Raw genomic sequence first — 22,343 nt, forward strand, 5'->3', positions numbered from 1 at the left:
GGAATAGAAAAATATAACTCTCAAATAAAGGCACCCACCAGACACGATCTTAACCGAGTGATCAAGGTTAGTATCATCAGTGCTGTCCTGTTGGTGCCACGCACTCCTGGTGTGATACAAGGGTAAGGCACCTCGTCTCTGGTCGTATTCCTCCCCAGAAAATCACAATCCCACTAACATCATGAGAAAACATCAGACAGATCCAATTCAAGGGACATTCTACAACGTATCTGACCAGTAGTACTCAAAAACTTCAAGGTCTAAACTGTTAACAGGCTAAGGAAACACAAGGACTAAATCCAATTGTGGTGGCTTACATGTCATCCAGCAACAGAAAAAGGCCATTAGTTGAAAGCTGTGAATAGTTGGTATAACATTTAGTATACCACTATACCAATGTTAATTTCTTGGTTTTCACAAACAAAATCTTGACAAATAGGTACCATGTATGTAATGTGTGAACATTAGGCAAAGCTGCTGCTGCTGCTGCTAAGTCAAAAAGGGTATATAGGAACTCTGTACTATCTTTGCAACTTCTCTGTAAATCTAAAATTACTCCAAAACTTTTAAAAGTTTTGGTATATTCATAGAAATAAAAATATTCTACAACTCTTACTAATTTGTGTAATTCATCTGTTAAAAATCAGAAAGAATTAAATGTATTTTATAAGCTGTTTATGTAGCTAAAGTTTCCATATTTTCTTTAATAAGTTATATTTACGTGACTAGAAGCTGTCCTAACATCAGCTATTTCAGAGATAAACAGGAATGAATTGTTACCGACTGACAAAGAACGTGGACTCATTTTGCTAATTGATTTTTTTGTGAAGAATTAGCCTGAAAGGGCATGGAGAATATGCCTACTTTTGCCTTAACACTCCAGTATAAACAGGTCACAACTCATCTAAATTCATTGTGACCTAACTCTATTTTCAGAATTGTCCGAGTTTTAGCTACAATCTATTACTTAGAATTTGTCTTGAAAGAACTTAAGATTGAAAACAGAAAAATAAAAAATACTAAAGCATTAACTGTGTATAACTGGGAGGTATGGGATAATTAGTTTCTTTTTGATCATCTTTGAAAATCTTCCAGTGAGTAAAACAATCGTTTGACAATGTCTGTTACTGCAGGAACTCAATATTATTGACTGAATACTGAACTGGTATTACTTTTGCTATTAAAGAATCAAGGTGACCGATTGGATCCAAGACCCCACAGCCACTCCTTTAAAGGAATGGGACGTCCCCCAGCGGAGGGGCCGACAGCCCGTGGACCAAGACGCTCCAGTAGGAGCTGGTGACCCCGGGAAGTCTGGAGATAAGGAAATTCTTGCCTACCCTGCATCAGAGCTTTCCAAATGAGTGGGGTATCATCCATAGTGCAGCGGGAACGGTACGTGAAGACTCCAGGTCCGTCCCTGGGGTTCCCGGGCAGCTTCCATCGCAGCGCGTGCGCAGTGAAGCTCCTCAGGCCTTCACCAGCACCACGTGGACGCCAGGCTCACGTCGGGCTGGACTGCTTGGAGGGCAAGTGGGTCCACCTGCGTGACGTCAGGACCACCTGCTCTCCACGTAGAGCCTGGTAGAACCCAACATCGAACCCAACATCGACAGGCCTCAGAACACACACACTACTAAATTCTAGAAACACCCACAACCTTTAAGTGCCTGCCGAGAAACTGCGGTTAGAGCAGGTCTTCCTCCACCCAAGAACCCGGGTTCCAACTGTCAGCCTCTTTCACTGTGTTGCCTTGGTTATTCCTTAGATGTCTGTCCTTTCTTTGATTTCTGTTAAGCTGTGTGTCATTTTAGTTTTTTCAGTTGTCTTCAGCTGAATCCTTGTAATGAGCATGTTAAATATTTTGTTTTTTAAAAGACATATATAAAACAGAGGTACCTTCTAACTTTTAGAACCAAGTATTATCACAAGTATCCTTATAAAGCTTTATAATCTACAAACCCATTCATTTATATGGATAAAAGTATTTTAGAAGTATCAATCCTAGGATCAATTAATATGGCTATTATGTAAACAAAAAGGGAGACTGCTATTAACAAAATCTTCCTCTGGAAAAGGAAAAAAATAATAAGGCTCAAATGTCTAAAATAAATCAAGTAAACCTCACTTTAGAAAAGACATTACTGGGAAGTTTTGTTAAGTAATTTTTCAGTGATAGACCATAACACCTTTTATTCATATTTTTGGCAATTCAAATATCTCAAACCATTCTATTCCTTGACTTACAACAAAATATATTCTAATTGTTTTACTGGGGCTTTAAGTCCCTCAGTCATGTCTGACTCTTTGCAACCCTGTGGACTGTAGCCCACCAGGCTACTCTGTCCATAGGATTCTCCAGGCAAGAAGACTGGAGTGAGTAGTCATTCCATTCTCCAGGGGATCTTCCTGACCCAGGGATTGAACCCAGGTCTGCATTGCAGGCAGATTCTTCACCATCTGAGCCACCAAGAAAATTATCTTATTCATATTTTTGGCGATGTCAAGTACTTTATACCAAATATAATGATTGATAAGCACCCAAATTGTTTTAGTAGCACTAAATTAAATCCTTTAATGTGAACATATGTCTGAAGTGTATTTCTTTTTAAAGTTTAAATTTTCAATTTTTTAAAGGCATGGAACCGTATTTTTATTTTTTAAATCAGACATATTAAGAAACTAAATTGAGATAATTATTTAAAAACAATTAATTTTAGGAAAAAATATTAAGAGCCTTATAATAGAATGTAAGATAACACGGCACACAAAAACCAGCAACTTCACAGTTCTCCCACAATCCCAATATTACTCAACAAAGAATTTTCTGACAAAGTGCAGAGACGGAGGGAAAAAAGGATATAACAACTTTTTTGGTTCAAATCCTTAAAAATATGCTTATCCTTGTAAGTTTGGTAAGATTTCCTTTTAAGTATCTCTAGTTGTAGTTGAGAACGACCATAGGACCAAGGGTAAAGAATACTAACACTGAAGAGAGTCCTGTCAAAATGACGACAAAGACATATCCGTATCTGTTATGGATAATAAATTCAAATTTTCAATAATATATTCAAAATATAACAAATTCAAAATTTCAAAAGAGGAAAGCCCATGTAACTGAAGATTATAATTTATGCCTGGAGTTGAGAAAGTATGCATTTTCTGGATCTATGAAAACTTCTTATATGAGGGAACTTACACATATGGAAAAGATAATGACTACTTAAGATTTTTATAGAAGTGATGCAAGTAAGTTTATAAAACTTAACTTTATAGTAATATATTTATGACATACTTCTGATACTTAATCTTAAACTCAGTTAAAAAACTGAGTTTAGTTAAAAAAAGAAGAGGTAAAAGCAGTCCCTCTCCCATTCATCTCACAACAAAAATCTTACTGTATCTTTAGTTTCTGCGGTTACAACTTGAAAAAAAAAATTAGAATGAACTACATAAATCCTCCCTGCTTTTCACAAGAAGTATAATAATAAACGCTATCTCCTGAGTTCTAACTATACATTACCAGTGGGTGTTTTGAGACAAGAGTTCACTAAGATAATATCAATCAAGTATTGAGTTAATAATAATACACTAGTATTTGGTGCAAATTTAATTTTATTAAACCTTACAATGAATATCATTTTCCATTGTGTGACAATTTATTGGCTGGCACCAGAATACAGTACTTCTTGGAAAAACACACAATGGGCATTGACAAAAGGGCAAGGGAACTAGTTGTTTAGTGATATGGGGCGGGGGGGGGGCAGGGAACCGTGACAACCAATTAATTTTACTTCCCTTAGTAGCTAACTCAAATGGTTAAAGGTCCAAGCAGTAAAACTGCTGTTAAAATGCACAAGAATATGGTTATTATTTCATCCAGCCCCCACAATTCTGGGAAAATTACAAGGATTATTGTACCTGTAAAATTCAACCTAGGGTTTCTGCTGGGCTTATATGATTTTAAAAAGCTACTTTTTCAAATATAACCTAAACAGTTTTCCCAAGTCACAGTAGATAGGGGTCTTGAAAACTTAAGCTAGTCATTTTACAAATGAGCAATCACTTAACTGCAAAATCATCCTGGGCACCAAATTACCTTTTGCTGATGTAGGCTTATGTCCGTGTCCAATTAACAGGAAGAAAAGGACTATTTTTAAAATCTATAATCCATTTGTCTTTATAAACTAGACTGGTATTTAATCTGAGTAAAATTACCATTTCTTTTACAGAAACGATCAAGAGTGGAACATCTAAATTCATCAGGCCCTAACTGAGAACTTTAATGGAAATATAATCATATACATTAGCGCCAGTCAACATTACCATGCTACAGTGTACAGTAGAGTACAATTAGTCATTAAGTATTAAATTACTCATCTGTTGGTTTAAAAAACAACACAAATGTAAGTTTTTTAAAAATTCAGCCTCATAATTTTGAGAATACTTTCTGACAAAGGCCTTAAACAGTGCCTGAGGTCACATTTATGAAACAACTTCCTTTAAAATAAAATGGATAATTTTGAGCTTTTAAACTAACTGATTTTTCAAGAGCTCCTAACAGCATTTGGGGAGATGGCAAACAAAACTGTATCCTAATTGAAATAATGCATTTCAGTTATCAAGACTGAGGAATAGTTCTAAGTTACCTATAGTCAGAGGTGGGAAAATGCAATGTAAAGAAATCCTTGTTTTATACTCAAGTTGCACAATTCAAATTCACCTATAACGTAGTGTGAGATGTGCCTTACTATAAGAGCATGTAAAGTCCTTCTACCCCATCCCCAAAAAAGGACTAAGTCACTTAAAATCCAATTGCTCACCTTTCATCTGTAAATTATTGAGATTAACTAATGCAAATTTACTATACTTAAAAGTTTTCTTTTTTTTTTTTAAAAAGTAGTTTATGCATATATAATTCTTATACCACAGAGTTAGAGGCAAATGACTTCAAAAATTGATGTCTGATATTTCCAGAATATTTCTCTAAATCACAAATGGTGGCAGTTCAAATATTTCATCAAATTTGCCCACAGTAAACAAGATATGCAAATCTCTTCATCAAAAGTTTGGAGAGTAACCATTTATATCCAAACCACTTTTTTCAATGGTGAAATTAAATGTACAACCTAGTAAAATGAGTAAGGGTATCTTTTAAAAAATTAAACTTCAATTTTTTAACCAGAAAGTGAGTCTAAAGCTTTTTTATTTATTTACAATTCTTCATTACAAGTTTTTTACTGAGTAAAGATGAAATAAACCTAACATGACTGTTTGCAATGACAACTCTTAATACCACTACATCCACCCTCAGAATAAAATGCCAACACAAAAATCCAAGTGATCCAGCTCATTAAACTCACAGGTAAACTGAGTTTTTCTCAAACCAATAAGGAGCTTTTTATTCAGAACAACTTTATTAAGACACTGGCAAGGCAAATATGCCATCATAAATTTTATTCTGAGTAACAATAAAGTGCTGAATGATAATTACCTGAACTTTTTTTAGTACTTTTCACTTATTTTTTCTTAAAAGAGCCCTTTCTGTGGCATTAGCAAAGCTGTTAAAAAAAAAAAAAGAAAGAAGGGAGGAAGCAAGGGGAAGGAAGGAAGAAAAAAAAAAGAAAGAGAAAAAAGTTAATTTTCATTAAAGGAACAGGAAGCACTGCAACCTTTTGTGTTTAATTCTGGTGACAAATAATTGAGACCAAAGAAATCCATGCAAGTGATCTTCAAAGGTATACTTAAGCTTGAAGAAAGAAAGAATGCTGTTACTGACCTTTGATACTATGGCAGTAAATTGCAGACTAAAATACCTTAATTATCCTAGATGCCTAGGTCTGGCTTGGCAAGCATCATGCCACTGACATGCTTCAGCTCTTTTAGTAACTAAAAGTGATTTGCAGTTCAATTATTGAATATTTCAATGAGACCCATTAAGCTGTGTGATAAACTCTGAGGTTAAATTTAAGCAAATTCTCTACATTTAATCACATCATCGGCACAAGCAGGACAATGCTGGCATAGCATGAAAGGTGTGTTTCTTTGTGAAGAGTCTTCCTTTTACTGCATGATATATTAAGATGACAGACCTAAATCTCAACTGGGTTAATGAGTTAGAACAGATTTGCTTCCCAAATTTAGTACACAATAATTTCAGTGGATTAGAAAAAGAAATCTCAGATGTAAAGAAAAAAACAACAAAAAAGCTCAAGCTCTGGTAGCTAACCTGTAGCTCTACAAATTTTCATGCTACAAGAGTGCTTTCATAAAATGAACTTTGTAACGCACTTAACAGTGTTTCAGAGTTGAAGCTGACCAACTGCTGCATAGAAATATGCTCACATACAACAGTCAAGTTGAAGCCCGTGCATAGAGAAGATAAAGCACTTATGGTAAACTGCAAATGCTAACAAGTCCATAAAGTTGTACAACTTAACATGTGCCCTTGAGGGGAGAAAAACTGCTAAGGAGAAATGGTTAAGTTAAAAATAAAGTGGGAACAGGAGAGAAGTTTGGAGAAAAGAGGGAAGAAGCAGAAAAAAAGACCTTCAATTGTATAAAATTCACAAATCAAAAAAGTATAAAGACACCACTGAAAAATGGTTCTGTCCCAAACACCAAACACAAACAAAACCAGAATGGATAAGCCTTTGGCAGACAATTTTAGAAACTGAATATGACATTTCATTTCTCAGTAATTCACAAACAATATATTATATGGTATATTTATATTAAATACTGGGAAACCAATCCTGTAAATTTGATGCTTACAATGCTTTAGCCAATGAGAGCACGATGGAATCAAGCTAAATGAATGCTGGTGTTATCACAACAGTGCTCATTTATGAAACAACTGTTACCAATTCGTGCTTTAACAGTCAAAATATCATCTGTGAAGAGAAACAAAGGTCTCTAGCTTTTCTGGGATGTGCCCTTTATAGTATATTCTATGATTCACTATGACACGGGCAGCAAGACACTGCAACGTGGTATGGTTTATAGGCTGGATCAAATTCTTAGCTATTTCCTTCTCATCCAGCAAATCACTAGCAGTTTGTTTGTGCAAGTTTGTGGCATCAAAATGTGCACCTGATTTAATAAGGAGATTCATGATGTCTGGATGGTTGTTCAGAGCAGCGATATGGAGGGGACTGTTGTCATCGGAGTCTCTGACGTTCACATCAGCACCACATTCTATCAGTATTGCAGTAACTTGCAGAGATGGAAATTTACAAACAGGGTACCGCCCTACACAGGTAGTATTCTTGTCCACAGCCAGATGAAGAGGGCTGAAGTTATTCTTTCCCCTTGGATGCAGCTTAAGAAACCTGTATATAGTCTGCTTTTTGAAATGGTCCTGTTCTAGAGTACAAGGAACTTTTTCTAATAAGCAAATCAAGTGCAAAATGATGGAAAGAGCCTTATTTAACTGTAATGGGTCAGCTGGACACTGAGTTTGTTTGATAGCTCGCTCTATTTCAAGGACACTTTTGCACAGTATGCCCATAAGATCATCAAAGGTAACAGTGGTGCCCAGCAGGCCTTTAGCCCTATCCTGCAGCATGAAAGAGAACAGTTCTGCAAAAGATAACAGGCTGCTGGCGGTCATTGGGCTGAGAGGGTCCAAATTGTTCTGCTGCATATCCAAAGCATACTTCCATAGGTTGATGCATCGTTTGAAATTTCCAGAGTCTGCATAGACAGCACCTCTATATCTAATATAGTAAGAGGTGTCAGGATGAGAAGGACCGAGAATGCGTTCTCTAATTAACAGTGCCTGCATTCTCATCTCATCAGGATCAGCAATAAGACCTTCTAGCTCTTCTGCACTGTTCACCTCTTTGGCGTAATCATAAGCCATTATTAGTGTCTGCGGTACTGGTTTGCTAATGATATTAGTCCTATCACTGTACCTCATGTTCATTGCCTTTTTCCAGTATTTCAAAGCCCCAAGGAGGTCTCTTTTTTTGTCTACAAATGTAGCTCCCAGGAGCTCTAGTGCATTGATCCGTTCTGTCTTGCTGGTCTGTGCATGGTGAGTCAGAAAATCCACAATATTTGTGTGACCAGTCACACTTGCAGAGAGAAGGGGAGTCATTCCATAACCATCCTTTTCCATCTTGGCACAATACATAAGAAGCATCTTCATAATGTCCAAACTTCCAGACTCCGCACAATCATGCAATGCAGTATTACCTTAGAGAAGGAAAAAAGAAATAACATATTTTGAGGAACCAGGATACAATGTAATACATAAGTGTACTTTAAAATCTAAAGAAAAGTAGGCAGCTCCAAGCCACCCTCAATGAGACATTCTTTAATTTGATTCCAAATAAGAAAAAAAGATCCCCAGCACCTAAAATTAATGTCTGACACACAGCAAGGGAAAAACAATATTGGTTAAGTTCTCTGAATAAATGAAATGACCAAATTAGGCATGAAAAGATATTCAAAGTTACTAAATGAATTCAAAATTAGTCCATGGCCCTTTCGGTATTTTTTGATGTTTTCAAGTGTATATTCTACAACTAAAAACTGATGAAATTAACCAGCTGTGCAGTTTTGCTGACAGTCACGTAACTTTGAGTCAGATTCCCCATTTATAAACAAGAAATCTACTCTATAAGTATCTAAGATTCTTCAATTTGAGTCTAAGAGTGAGAAGTTATTTTTTCAGTATTTCCAGATTGCCAAGTGAACTTCAGCTTTAGTAAAAAATACTGGTAACAAAGAACTTTCTTCAAAAAACTCCCATAAGAAAAACAAATCCACTGAAATCTAAAAAACATATGGGTGGTTGAATATGAACTTTAAAAGGAGACATCTGAAGTATCCTTTCATAATGCATTACTTCCCACTGTAATTTAAGTTTCTTAAACATTCTTTTTAGATGTACGAAATGTTCTAATACTGTCCGCTTCTTCCCACACATGGATTAAAACTGACAACAGGCACTGGCACATTAATAAAAAGCCCTGTATGGATGGAACATACTAAGACATAATAACCACTGAAGTTACTTTAGCTACCTAAATTTAATGATAAACATTCTACTTATGATCAAAACAGAAATTATCATGGAGACCTTTGGTATTCACATAGTGTTTACAGAAAATTTCAATAGTGAGTCACTTTAGGCATTTGTGTGGAAAAGAGCTAACCTAGCTGGCTGAGACAGCTATTCTTAGAAAGACCTGCTTGCAAGGATGGTCCTTGGCTGGCATCTGGAATGCTGCTTGGTAAACAGTTCCAAGATCTAAGTTTCCCTAAATGATAAGGGTAAATTCATGAGGACTATCTGCTTTCCTTCCAGGAGGCTGGAATTCTGAATATGTGCTCAGCAGAGGATGCCTACGTAACCAGCACCCAATCAAAACTCAGGCATGGAGCTTCTAATCAACCCAATGGGATTCCCTGGGCAGGAACATCACACGCATACATTTACGTTGCTAGAAGACTGTGCTCTGAGTGACCTCTCACAAGAAGGACAGAGCATAAACAAGCCTGCCAAGAGTCCCCTGGACCCACCTGTACCTTTCCTCTCATGATCCAGATTTATGTCCTTACTACATCACTGGAAGAAATCTCAGCAATGAGTACGACTGTATGTTAACTCCAAACGTGGGGGTGGCCATGGGAACCCCAGGTGCAGGATGTGTTCTAGAAAGAGGTTTAAATCTGAATCCTTCACATTACAAATCTACAACTAAAATTCAAAAAAGCACAAGTTATAATAGAACTTTAATCTCTTCACAAATGCATCCTGCTTATTTGTCTTCTGTATCTACAGGGATTACATCGACAACATCTGTATATTTATTCTGACTCAGCATTTCACAGCGTCTGATAGAAGGTTTCAGCAATGTGTACAGTAACCAAGCACTCAAGAGCCCAGAACTTCTGACTACTGTTTATTTGCTCAAAATAGTTTCAATTAAACATGACTACTACTAAGTATATTTTTAAAACACTCTTGAATTAAGGATCCACAATACTTCCTTTTTCTCTAAGAAACAGTGTAATAAAGAGAAGGCTTAGATGGCATTCTTCTCCATTCATAGTAATAAAATCAAAAATAAAAATGCAGCAAAAGCTAGTCTTTTAATTAACTGAATTGCTGTTTTGGAAAAATGCAGAATATACATATATTTTGAATACACCATATGCTGAAAAAAATGGTTTTTGTTTTATTTTTTTAAAGGACTAAGAGACTCACATCTAGTAACGGCAGCGGTAATAGGATCCCCTCCTGCTAAGAACTAGAAAAGCTGAGAAGTGTGTTTTAAAAAATGACAGTATGACAGTAGGTATGAGCTCACATGGAGACAACATCCAGGAGAATAAAAAAAAATAGTTAAGTCCAAAATTTGGGGAAATTTCCCCCAATGACCTCTACTGATTGTGGAAGAGGCAGCTGAAAAACTGAGGAGAGCTTTTGATCTTGGAGGGTTAGAGGAGAATGCTAAAGTCCAGAGCCCATTAAGAAATCCCTCTACACTTCAGGGTACAGCTCTGTGGGGCTGCTCTCTAGGAGTTAAGATGAAGTGCAAAGAAACCCGTCATCACAGGAACTGAAATGGAAATTAAAATCATCTTGATATGGAATTAAAGTAATCCGGGACTGCTGGCATATGTAATCAAAAGCCAGAAGCAAATACAAATACTATTTAGATGAAGCAATTATCACACTAGGGTTCAACTTATTTATATACATATTCTTCATCTATAATGTTTGGTATCTAATCAAACATAATGGACAAAAGAGAAAATCAGGAGCCACAACACAAAAACCAAGAGAAATAAGAGCTAAGAGAAAAGCCTAACAGAGGACCTAGATAATACAGTTATCAAACACAAGACTTTGATGTAATAATTATGCTTAGAATATTCAGAAGGATTTAAAGTTTTCAGAATTAGAAAACTGGAAACTAAAAAAAAGAACCAAATGAACATTCTAAAACTGAAAAACTCAATGGGTGGCTTTAAAAGCAGACCACACACAGTTGAATAGAGAATCAGTGAACTAGAGAATAAGTCAGATGAAAATCCACAGAAAGATGCAAGAAAGTAAAAGGATGAGAAAGCAGGAGACTATAGCAGACAGAGGAAAGGATGTCAGAAGGATTAGTATACTTAAAACCAGAATTCCAGAGGGAGAAAACGGGCCCAAGGCAAGGCAAGATTTACAGAGATAAAGTCTGAGAATTTCCTGAAGCTGATCAACGATTAAGCCACAAATTTAAAAAGTTTTACAAACAAGAAGGCTAGATAAAAAAGAAACTTACACCGAGGCACACTACAGCAAAACTGAACACTAAAGTCAAAGAGAAAAATCTTAAAAGAATAGGTAGAAATGACCGGCAAAGATCTAATCAGAAACAAAAGAAGCCTTAAAGCAGTAAAGAAAATAAATGCCAACTTATTTGTGAGATATCTAAATAAATATTGACTTTAAACATTATAGCAGTTATTTATAACATTATAGAAGAAAAATGCTTGATAGTAATAGCATACAAGTAATAAAGGCAATGCCAAAGAATGCTCAAACCACCGCACAATTACACTCATCTCACACGCTAGTAAAGTAATGCTCAAAATTCTCCAAGCCAGGCTTCAGCAATACGTGAACCATGAACTTCCTGTTGTTCAAGCTGGTTTTAGAAAAGGCAGAGGAACCAGAGATCAAATTGCCAACATCCGCTGGATCATGGAAAAAGCAAGAGTTCCAGAAAAACATCTATTTCTGCTTTATTGACTATGTCAAAGCCTTTGACTGTGTGGATCACAATAAACTGTGGAAAAGTCTGAAAGAGATGGGAATACCAGACCACCTGACCTGCCTCTTAAGAAATCTGTATGCAGGTCAGGAAGCAACAGTTAGAACTGGACATGGAACAACAGACTGGTTCCAAATAGGAAAAGGAGTACGTCAAGGCTGTATATTGTCACCCTGCTTATTTAACTTACATGCAGAATACATCATGAGAAACGCTGGACTGGAAGAAGCACAAGCTGGAACCAAGACTGCCGGGAGAAATATCAATAACCTCAGATACGCAGATGAAACCATCCTTATGGCAGAAAGTGAAGAGGAACTAAAAAGCCTCTTGATGAAAGTGAAAGTGGAGAGTGAAAAAGTTGGCTTAAAGCTCAACATTCAGAAAACAAAAAGATCATGGCATCCAGTCCCAACACTTCATGGGAAATAGATGGGGAAACAGTGGAAACAGTGTCAGACTTTATTTTTGGGGGCTCTGAAATCACTGCAGATGGTGACTGTAGCCATGAAATTAAAAGACGCTTACTCCTTAGAAGCAAAGTTATGACCAACCTAGAGAGCATATTCAAAAGCAGAGACATTACTTTGCCAACAAAGGTCCGTCTAGTCAAGGCTATGGTTTTTCCCATGGTCATGTATGGATGTGAGAGTTGGACTGTGAAGAAAACTGAGCGCCAAAGAATTGATGCTTTTGAAGTGTGGTGTTGGAGAAGACTCTTGAGAGTCCCCTGGACTGCAAGGAGATCCAACCAGTACATTCTGAAGATCAGCCCTGGGATTTCTTTGGTAGGAATGATACTAAAGCTGAAACTCCAGTACTTTGGCCACCTCATGCGAAGAGCTGACTCACTGGAAAGGGCTCTGATGCTGGGAGGGATTGGGGGCAGGAGGAGAAGGGGACGACAGAGGATGAGATGGCTGGATGGCATCACTGACTCGATGGACATGAGTCTGAGTAAAACTCCGGGAGTTGGTGATGGATAGGGAGGCCTGGCATGCTGCGATTCATGGGGTCGCAAAGAGTTGGGCACAACTGAGCGACTGAACTGAACTGAACTGAATGATGGTAACGAGTTAAAGTATTCTAAGATTTCTGCATTGCTTAGAAAAAGGTAAAATTAGTAATTTATGTTAGCCTTTAAAAAGTCAAAGTAGTACTATCTAGAAGAACCACTAAAATAATAGAGGGTATACATGCAGATAATTACTACATATCCTACAATACAGAAAAAAAAAAAATGAAAACTAATCCAAATGACAGAAACAAAGACTACAAAATAGCTGGAAAAATAAAAATTAGTAAGTAGCTAGGAGATTAAAACCCAAATACGTTAAGTAGTTATATTAAATACAACAAATTAAATGTGCCATTAAAATACAAAAACTATCAGATTAAAATACAAACACATAAAACTCAACTACATGCTGCTTACATGAGAAATACCTTAAATGTAAGAACAGAAAAAGACTGATGTAAAATGATGAAAAAATATATATATACTCTTATGCAAAAACTAACCATAAGAAAGCTATCTGATAGTAAAATATCAGATTAAGTAGACTGTAAAACAAAATGCATGTTTAGAGATAAAGAAACATTTTATAATAAAATTCAAAACAACATAAAGATATAATTTTAAGTTTGTTTTCAAATAAAAACACAACAAAATAAAGCAAAAATCAACAGAACTACAAAGAAAATCAGATAAATCCACTCACAATACATTTCAACACATCTTTCTCAATATAGAAGACCAAAATAAGTAATGATACAGAAAATTAAATGAACACGATCAGTTCAGTTCAGTCGCTCAGTCGTGTCCAACTCTTTAAGACCCCATGAACTGCAGTACGCCAGGCCTCCCTGTCCATCACCAATTCCCAGAGTTCACTCAGACTCATGTCCATTGAGTTGGTGATGCCATCTGTCATCCCCTTCTCCTCCCGCCTTCAATCTTTCCCAGCATCAGGGTCTTTTCCAATGAGTCAGTTGTTTGCGTCAGGTGGCCAGAGTACTGGAGTTTCAGCTTCAGCATCAGTCCTTCCAATGAATATTCAGAACCGATTTCCTTTAGGATGGACTGGTTGGATCTCCTTACAGTCCAAGGGACTCTCAGGACTCTTCTCCAACACCACAGTTCAAAAGCATCAATTCTTCGGCATTCAGCTTTCTTTATAGTCCAACTCTCACATCCATACATGACCACAGGAAAAACCATAGCTTTGCCTAGGCGGGCCTTTGTTGGCCAAGTAATGTCTCTGCTTTTTAATATACTGTCTAGGTTGGTCATAACTTTTCTTCCAAGGAGCAAGCATCTTTTAATTTCATGGCTGCAGTCACCATCTGCAGTGATTTCGGAGCCCAAAAAAATAAAGTCTGACACTGTTTCCCCATCTATTTCCCATGAAGTGATGGGACTGGATGCCATGATCTTAAGTTTTCTGAATGTTGAGCTTTACGCCAACTTTTTCACTCTCCTCTTTCACTTTCATCAAGAGGCTCTTTAGTTCCTCTTCACTTTCTGCCATAAGGGTGGTGTCATCTGCGTATGTGAGGTTATTGATATTTCTCCCAGCAATCTTGATGCCAGCTTGTGCTTCATCCAGTCCGGTATTTCTCATGATGTACTCTGCTTGTAAGTTAAATAAGCAGGGTGACAATATACTACTGTTATATACTCCTTTCCTGATTTGAAACCAGTCTGTTGTTCCATTTCCAATTCTAACTGTTGCTTCCTGACCTGCATACAGATTTCTCAGGAGACAGGAAAGGTGGCCTGGTATTCCCATCTCTTTAAGAATTTTCCATAATTTGTTGTGATCCATACAGTCAAAGGCTTTGGCATAGTCAATAAAGCAGAAGTAGATGTTTTTCTGGAACTCTCTTGCTTTTTCGATGATTCAGCAGATGTTGGCAATTTGATTTCTGGTTCCTCTGCCTTTTCTAAATCCAGCTTGAACATCTGGAAGTTCATAGTTCACATCCTGTTGAAGCCTGGCTTGGAGAATTTTGAGCATTACTTTACTAGTGTGTGAGATGAGTGCAATTGTGCAGTAGTTTGAGCATTCTTTGGCATTGCCTTTCTTTGCGATTGGAACGAAACCTGACCTTTTCCAGTCCTGTGGCCACTGCTGAGTTTTCCACATTTGCTGGCATATTGAGGGCAGCACTTTCACAGCATCATCTTTTAGGATCTGAAACAGCTCAATTGGAATTCCATCACCTCCACTAGCTTTGTTTGTAGTAATACTTCCTAAGGCACATTTGACTTTGCATAATGAACACTATAGAGTTTCATTTTTTTTGCAAAGGATACTTGGAGCATATATAAATATTGACCGCATTCTAGGCCATAAAATGAGACTCACATAAACGTCTAGGGACTGAAACCACTGAATATATTCTAAGTTCACAATACAAGTTAGATTAAAAACAAATGGGAGTTCCCTGGTGGTCCAGTGGTTAAGAAACCACCTGCCAATGCAGGGGGACACAGGTTCAACCCCTGGTCCAGGAAGATCCCACATGCCACGAGGCAAGTAAGCCTGTGCACCGCAGCTACTGAGCCTTCACTTTAGAGCCTGGGAGCTGCAACAGAAGAAGCTGATGCAGTGAGAAGCCCCTGCCCTAGAGTGCCTCAACTAGAGAAAGCCTGTGTACATCAACAAAGACCCAGCACAGCTGGAAAAAAAAACACCCTAGAAAAATCTCCACATCCTTGAAATTTAAAAATATACTTCTAAATAGCACATGGGTCAAAGGAGGAATCCCAAAGGATAGCAGAAAATATTTTTAACTGGATGACATAAAAACATTAAATAAAAAATCTTATGGGATATGTCTAAAAGTATGCTTAAATGTACATTAGAAAAGAAAGGATGTTTGAAAAACAGCTAAGTTTCCATCTCATGAAGTTATACAGAAAAAGGTAAAGTAAGCCTAGAGAAACTAGAAGTGAATAATAAAAAGCAGATATAAATGAAGAAAAAAGGTACCAGTAGTAACCACTGTATTAACCACTGCCCTCTTGTACGGAGAAGGCGATGGCACCCCACTCCAGTTCTCTCGCCTGGAAAATCCCATGGACGGAGGAGCCTGGTAGGCTGCAGTCCATGGGGTCTCGAAGAGTCGGACACGACTGAGCGACTTCACTTTCACTTTTCACTTTCATGCATTGGAGAAGGAAATGGCAACCCCTCCAGTGTTCTTGCCTGGTGGGCTGCCATCTATGGGGTCGCACAGAGTCGGACACGACTGAAGCGACTTAGCAGCAGCAGCAGCCCTCTTGTAATCTTATATTAGTAACTATGCAAAGTAGAGAAGATAAACTTGTTCTACAAACAGAAACCAGAGGAATTAGTATGAAAATCAAAATCCATGCCTCCCAATTGCCATTTCAATGTACTGCACATATCTAAGGTGGTATTTTAAATGATAGTCATACTATACTCCTGTGAATAAGTTATTTCTAATAAAATCAAACCTCATAACAAAACGTCTACCAATCACATTACTTTCCAATTCAAAAGCTTTTATGCTTCCTCTGAGGAAACAGCTGAAAATCTTTAAGATTTCAAAATTCTACAGCACTGATTCTCAAATCATTATCTGTGAGAGGGTGAGAAAGCAACAAAGCAGACATCTACAGTTTCAGAAGGCATGTTATGTGAAGTTAAGTTTAATCTTGGTAGTGGAAACACACATAAGAAGAAACACTACAGGAAATAGATTTTTGAAAAGAGAAATATTTCCCTACCCAACTTCTCCAGCTTCACTTCTCGTTACCTCCAATATGAACGCTGCTCTGTGTATCTAGCCCAGGAGCCACAGACTTGATCTGTAAAGGACTAGATGGTACTCAAGGTTTTGCAGGCCATACGGTCTTTGTTGTAATCACTCAACTCTACCATATAACAAAAAAAGTATCCACAGGCAATTGGTTAAATTAACAGAATGGCTGTTATCCAACAAAACTTTATTTATGGAAGCTAAAATACAGGTTTTGTGTCCTGAAATATTATTCATTTTTTTCAACCACTAAAAAATACAAAAACCCTATCTTAGCTTTCAAGCAATACAAAAGCAGGGGGTGGGCAGAATTTGTTTTTTTTTTTTTTTTGGGGGGTGGGCAGAATTTGACCTCTGGGACACAGTTTACCAACACCCACTCTGACCCAAAAGACATTATCAATACCTGCTATACCCAAGACAGAAAAGCTGCTTAGCCTTCCAATCCCTCTATCCTGCGTTACCTCTTCCAGCCCCACAAACAGCCCTGCTTATTTCCACCTCCGTGCCTCTTAATTTTCCTATAATATACTCCTCCTTCTTTACTTTTTTAACTTTTCTGCCATGTTTCAACAGATTTTAGCTGCTCAAAGAGGTTTTCTTGGTTATACTAATTTATCATTTTGAGACTGTCTGGTGAATGAATGTTTCACTCATCCTGATAAGTACTCATATAATACCTTGTGTAATACGTTACATAGTATGCTGCTGCTGTTGTTTAGGCACTAAGTCGTGTTCAACTCTTTGTGACCCCATGGACTGTAGCCCCCCAGGCTCCTCTGTCCCTGGGATTTCCCAGGCCAAGAATACTGGTCTGGGATGACACTTCCTTCTCCAGAGGACCTTCCCAATCCAAGGATCAAGCTCACATCTCCTGCGTTGGCAGGTGGATTCTTTGCCACTGAGCCACTGGAGAAGCCCACATAATATGTTGTTGTTGTTGTAGTAGTAGTTCAGTTGTGTTCGACTTTGCAACAATATAAGTTTGTAGCCTGTCGGGCTCCTCTGTCCATCGAATTCTCCAGGCAAGAATACTGGAATGGGTAGGCATTCCCTTCTCCAGGGGATCTTCCTGACCCGGGGATGGAACCCAAGTCTCCCATATTGAAAGCAGATTGTTTATTTTCTGGGCCACAAGGGAAGTAACATATGTTCTGGCCTCACAAATAGGTTTTCTGACCTAAACGGCCTATTCCTAAAGTACACAGAGCCTGTATTTCCTTTGCATCCCAGATAGCAGTTAGCACAATATCAAAGCTAAGGTAGATTCTTAAATTTTTAACACCAGATATCACAAAACATTATTTCAAATAAGGACAAAATAACTTTAAAAAGTAAAATCTTAGCAGGAGGATATAGTCTTTATTCTAACAAGTATATAACCACCATACTTTCATGCCCCTGCCCTAGGAGCCCTAAAAAAATCTTCAAAGTATAGCCTAGTTCTTTACTTACAAGTTTAGACAATAGGTAAAAAAAAAATCCCACCAAAATCCAAAACAAAAGCCTAGTTTTATTTATTCATTTCTGGCTTCACTGGGTCTTCGTTGCTTTGCACGGCCTTTCTCTAGTTGCCACAAACAGGGGCCGCTCTTTGCTGCAGCGTGCGGGCTTCTGCCCGCCGCTGCTTCTCCCATTGCGGAGGACCGGCTTTCGGGAGCTGTGGCACGCAGGCAGGGCAGCTGCCGCGCGCGGGCTCTGGAGCAGATTCAGAAGTTGGGGTCCACAGAGTTAACTGCTCTGCCTGTGAAACCTTCCTGGACCAGGGACTGAACCCATGTCCCCTGCACTGGCAGGCAGATTCTTATCCAACGTGCCACCAGGGAAGTCCGAAAAGCATAATTTTAAAGCAACTATGTCATGTCTCCAAGTCTTTTTACATAGTATATTTTTCTAAAGTTGTAATCAGAAAATATACAACTGTTTCCTGCTTTTCACCTACATGTGAGTCATTCTGTCATGTTCCATGTACATAGTCTACATGAACTATACAGATACTATCAATTTACATAAACACTTTGCTGATGGACATTTGCACTGCTTCAGAATTTTCACTATAAGACTAATGCCTAAAAAAATGTAAGGACAGATAAGGGACCAGTGATTGCCAGAGGGGTGGGCGCTGAGAGAATGCAAAGGGGCAATACAGGAGTTTTTCATTCCATCTATATTGTAGTGGTGGTTAAATTACTGCTTATGTTCATCAAAACTTAGAGAACTATATACTAAATAGGATGGATTTTATTGTACATGAAGTGTACTTCAATAAACAAATGACATAAAAATTAATCCCTACCTTAGAACCAGAAATGTGTGACAGCTTAAGAGACATCTTTAATTCACTTCCAAAGGAGTCATAAAATCTTTCAAAAGATTCTTTTGAATCTTTATAATTCAAAAGAATTATAAATTCCTTTAAAAGAATGCTTCTACGGTATTCCTTCTAGCACTGGAAATTAACTGTAATTATATTACCTCTATACCTGTGTATCATGGCATCTGGTCCCATCACTTCATGGGAAATAGACGGGGAAACAGTGGAAACAGTGTCAGACTTTATTTTTGGGGGCTCCAAAATCACTGCAGATGGTGACTGAAGCCATGAAATTAAAAGACGCTTACTCCTGGGAAGGAAAGTTATGACCAACCTAGACAGCATATTAAAAAGCAGAGACATTACTTTGTCAACAAAGGTCTGTCTAGTCAAGGCTATGGTTTTTCCAGTGGTCACGTATGGATGTGAGAGTTGAACTATAAAGAAAGCTGAGCGTAGAAGAATTGATGCTTTTGAACTGTAGTGTTGGAAAAGACTCTTGAGAGTCCCTTGGACTGCAAGGAGATCCAGTCCATCCTAAAGGAGATCAGTCCTGGGTGTTCATTAGAAGGACTGATGCTGAAGCTGAAACTCCAGTACTTTGGCCACCTCATGCAAAGAGTTGACTCATTGGAAAAGACCCTGATGCTGGGGCAGAAGAAGGGGATGACAGAGGATGAGATGGCTGGATGGCATGACTGACTCGATGGACATGAGTCTTAGTAAACTCTGGGAGTTGGTGATGGACAGGGAGGCCTGGCATGCTGAGATTCATGGGGTTGCAAAGAGTCGGACACTGAGTGACTGAACTGAACTGATACCTGGGTATCCAGAACATTTTCCCATGTCTGTTCACAAACTTTATTTTCTTTCAGGACATGTATATTTATGTTCCCATTTCTGGGGTAAGTCTGATTTTCAACATGTAAGTACTTTATAAAATGATATATGTATATAATAGTCTGTTATATTTACTGCATATATTTTCCTTTGTTCTTTCATTCAAGAATTAGATACACTATAAATGCAAGGTCCTGTGAAAAAATATAACAAGCTGATTTAAAAATCAAGTTACCATGGCCTTGTGAGTAGTTTGTGTTAAACTATATATGCCAAAGATCAGTAAGATCACATCTAACTCTTGCTAGGTAACTTCACTGATTTAAACTTTTAATGCATAATATTATTGCATTACTGAAGATTACAGAAGGTACTACTGAAGATTCAACTCAGGCATTTTCCCTGGGTTATGTGCCTCTTAGAATCCACCTATCAATGCAGGGGACATGGGTTGGATCCCTGGTCTGCAAACTAAGATCCCTCATGACACGCTGCAGGGCAGCTAAGCCCATGAGCCATGACTACCGAGCCTGTGCGCCACAACTTGGGAGGAGCCTCCACCTGCCACAGCCAGAGAAAGTTCGTGGGCAGCAATGAGACCCAGCACAGTCAGAAGTTAACTAGTTAAAAATACCTATCTTCTCTAAAAAGTGAAATAAAGGGTATTTAGCATTAAAATTTAATGAATTTACCTTCAGCTAAAGAAAAAAGATTAAGAGCAGCTGACCCTTGAATAACTCGGGGATTAGGGACACCGACACTCCATGCAGTGGAAAATTCAAGTGTAGACAACTTACAGTCAGCCCTTGGTATCCATGGTTCCTCATCCTCAGTGTGTATTATAATTATTGAAAACAATTAATACATGGATGGGCCCCTGCAGCTCAAACCCATGTTGTTCAAGGGTCACCAGTACCTTATTATACAATTCTCAATGCCTGATTAATAAAAAATAAATTTCTGGAGAAAAAAATAAAATTTCTGGTACTGAATTTATAATGGCAAATTTTTTATGATTTCTCAAAAGATGTGTCTATTATATGGACATTTCTATAAAATCAAACTGATGATACATTAAGTGTTAAAAATTATTTCCAAAGAAAGTTAAAATAGTAACCATCCAAATACACTAGCTTTCAACTATATAGTAACACAGAGACAGTGCTTTAAAACCATGAAGGAAGAAAACACAGCCATGTTCATTGGGCTACTTTGGAGATGGCTACTATGGGAAGGAGATTGTGGGAAGTGCTCACACATTAAAGTATGATGGTATTCCTCAAAAAGACTTGTGTGAAGTGCCAATCCTAAATGCTGGTAACTTTAAAGAGACTTGTAAATTTGTGATAGCAGGCTCAAAAGAGATAGGAATTTATGCTCAATTGTGAAAGGTACCTAACGGTGGAGTCAAGATTTTTCTAAAGTTAATAATCCAAAAACATATTAGTATTCTGAGTAAGGATTAGTCTGTGCCCGAAGAGTTCCCTTGCTCCAAACCAGATGTTCAGGGAATGACTAAACAATAAATAAGTGGTGTCACCAACCATCAACCATAATTAAATTATACAAGAACTTCAATACAGCATTATAAATATCTCAATTTGGGTAAAACTACTTAAGATTCACTAGGATCAGAACTGCCAGTTTTCAAAGTACTCCCAAGTAGCAAACAGAATTTATCTTTTTAATGAAATGAAAAGTCTTCATAAAAGCTGTAAAATATTTAACAAATGCAAAATGTCCATTATAATTTAAACTGCTTTTTCTAACAATATCAATTCAACAGATTCTGCTTTTCTTAAAAGTCTTCACAGAGTTCAAACTTTGTGTATGTTTTTTGTATAAGTCAAATAATGTTGTGCTTCTCAAACTTTAAAGTAAAAAACACCAGAGATCACACCAAAATACAGATTCTGATTCAGGTGAGCCAACATGGGTCCAAGTGATGACTATACTCCTGGTCTTCGCTACTTCGAGCAGAAAAGAAATAGAAAAAGAATCTTTATTTTCTTGTTTGCTACATAGATATTTGCCATATAGCTAACATGTCCAGTAACTATATCAAGTGTTAAGAATAGAAGTTTAAAACAGACCTGTTTTATATCATACAGAAATGAAAATTCTCCATTCCTCTTTATTCTAAATTTAAACATTATATGCCATAGCAGGAATAGGGTGGGTCTGCTAGATTATGGACCTAACAGAAGCAGAAGATGTTAAGAAGAGATGGCAAGAATACACAGAAGAACTGTACAAAAAAGTTCTTCACGACCCAGATAATCACGATGGTGTGATCACTCACCTAGAGCCAGACATCCTGGAATGTGAAATCAAGTGGGCCTTAGAAAGCATCACTACGAACAAGGCTAGTGGAGGTGACGGAATTCCAGTTGACCTATTTCAAATCCTGAAAGATGATGCTGTGAAAGTGCTGCACTCAATATGCCAGCAAATGTGGAAAACTCAGCAGTGGCCACAGGACTGGAAAAGGTCAGTTTTCATTCCAATCCCAAAGAAAGGCAATGCCAAAGAATGCTCAAACCACCGCACAATTACACTCATCTCACACGCTAGTAAAGCAATGCTCAAAATTCTCCAAGCCAGACTTCAGCAATATG

The 22,343-nt window shown here is 37.7% G+C and overlaps 1 protein-coding gene across 2 annotated transcripts in view; it reads right to left on the reverse strand.

Moving 5' to 3' along the window:
* Positions 1–5,189: 5,189 nt before the first annotated feature.
* The window catches only part of FEM1C (fem-1 homolog C), a 29,640-nt gene continuing 12,486 nt past the window's right edge, over positions 5,190–22,343 (reverse strand). For both annotated transcript variants that reach the window (XM_070377198.1, XM_070377199.1), the window contains one exon: positions 5,190–8,199. In XM_070377198.1, the coding sequence (XP_070233299.1) occupies positions 6,890–8,199 (1,310 nt within the window). In that variant the 3' untranslated portion in view covers positions 5,190–6,889. The remainder of the gene's footprint in view (positions 8,200–22,343) is intronic.

Source organism: Bos mutus, chromosome 10 (genome assembly GCF_027580195.1).
Source record: "Bos mutus isolate GX-2022 chromosome 10, NWIPB_WYAK_1.1, whole genome shotgun sequence".
NCBI lineage: Eukaryota > Metazoa > Chordata > Mammalia > Artiodactyla > Bovidae > Bos > Bos mutus.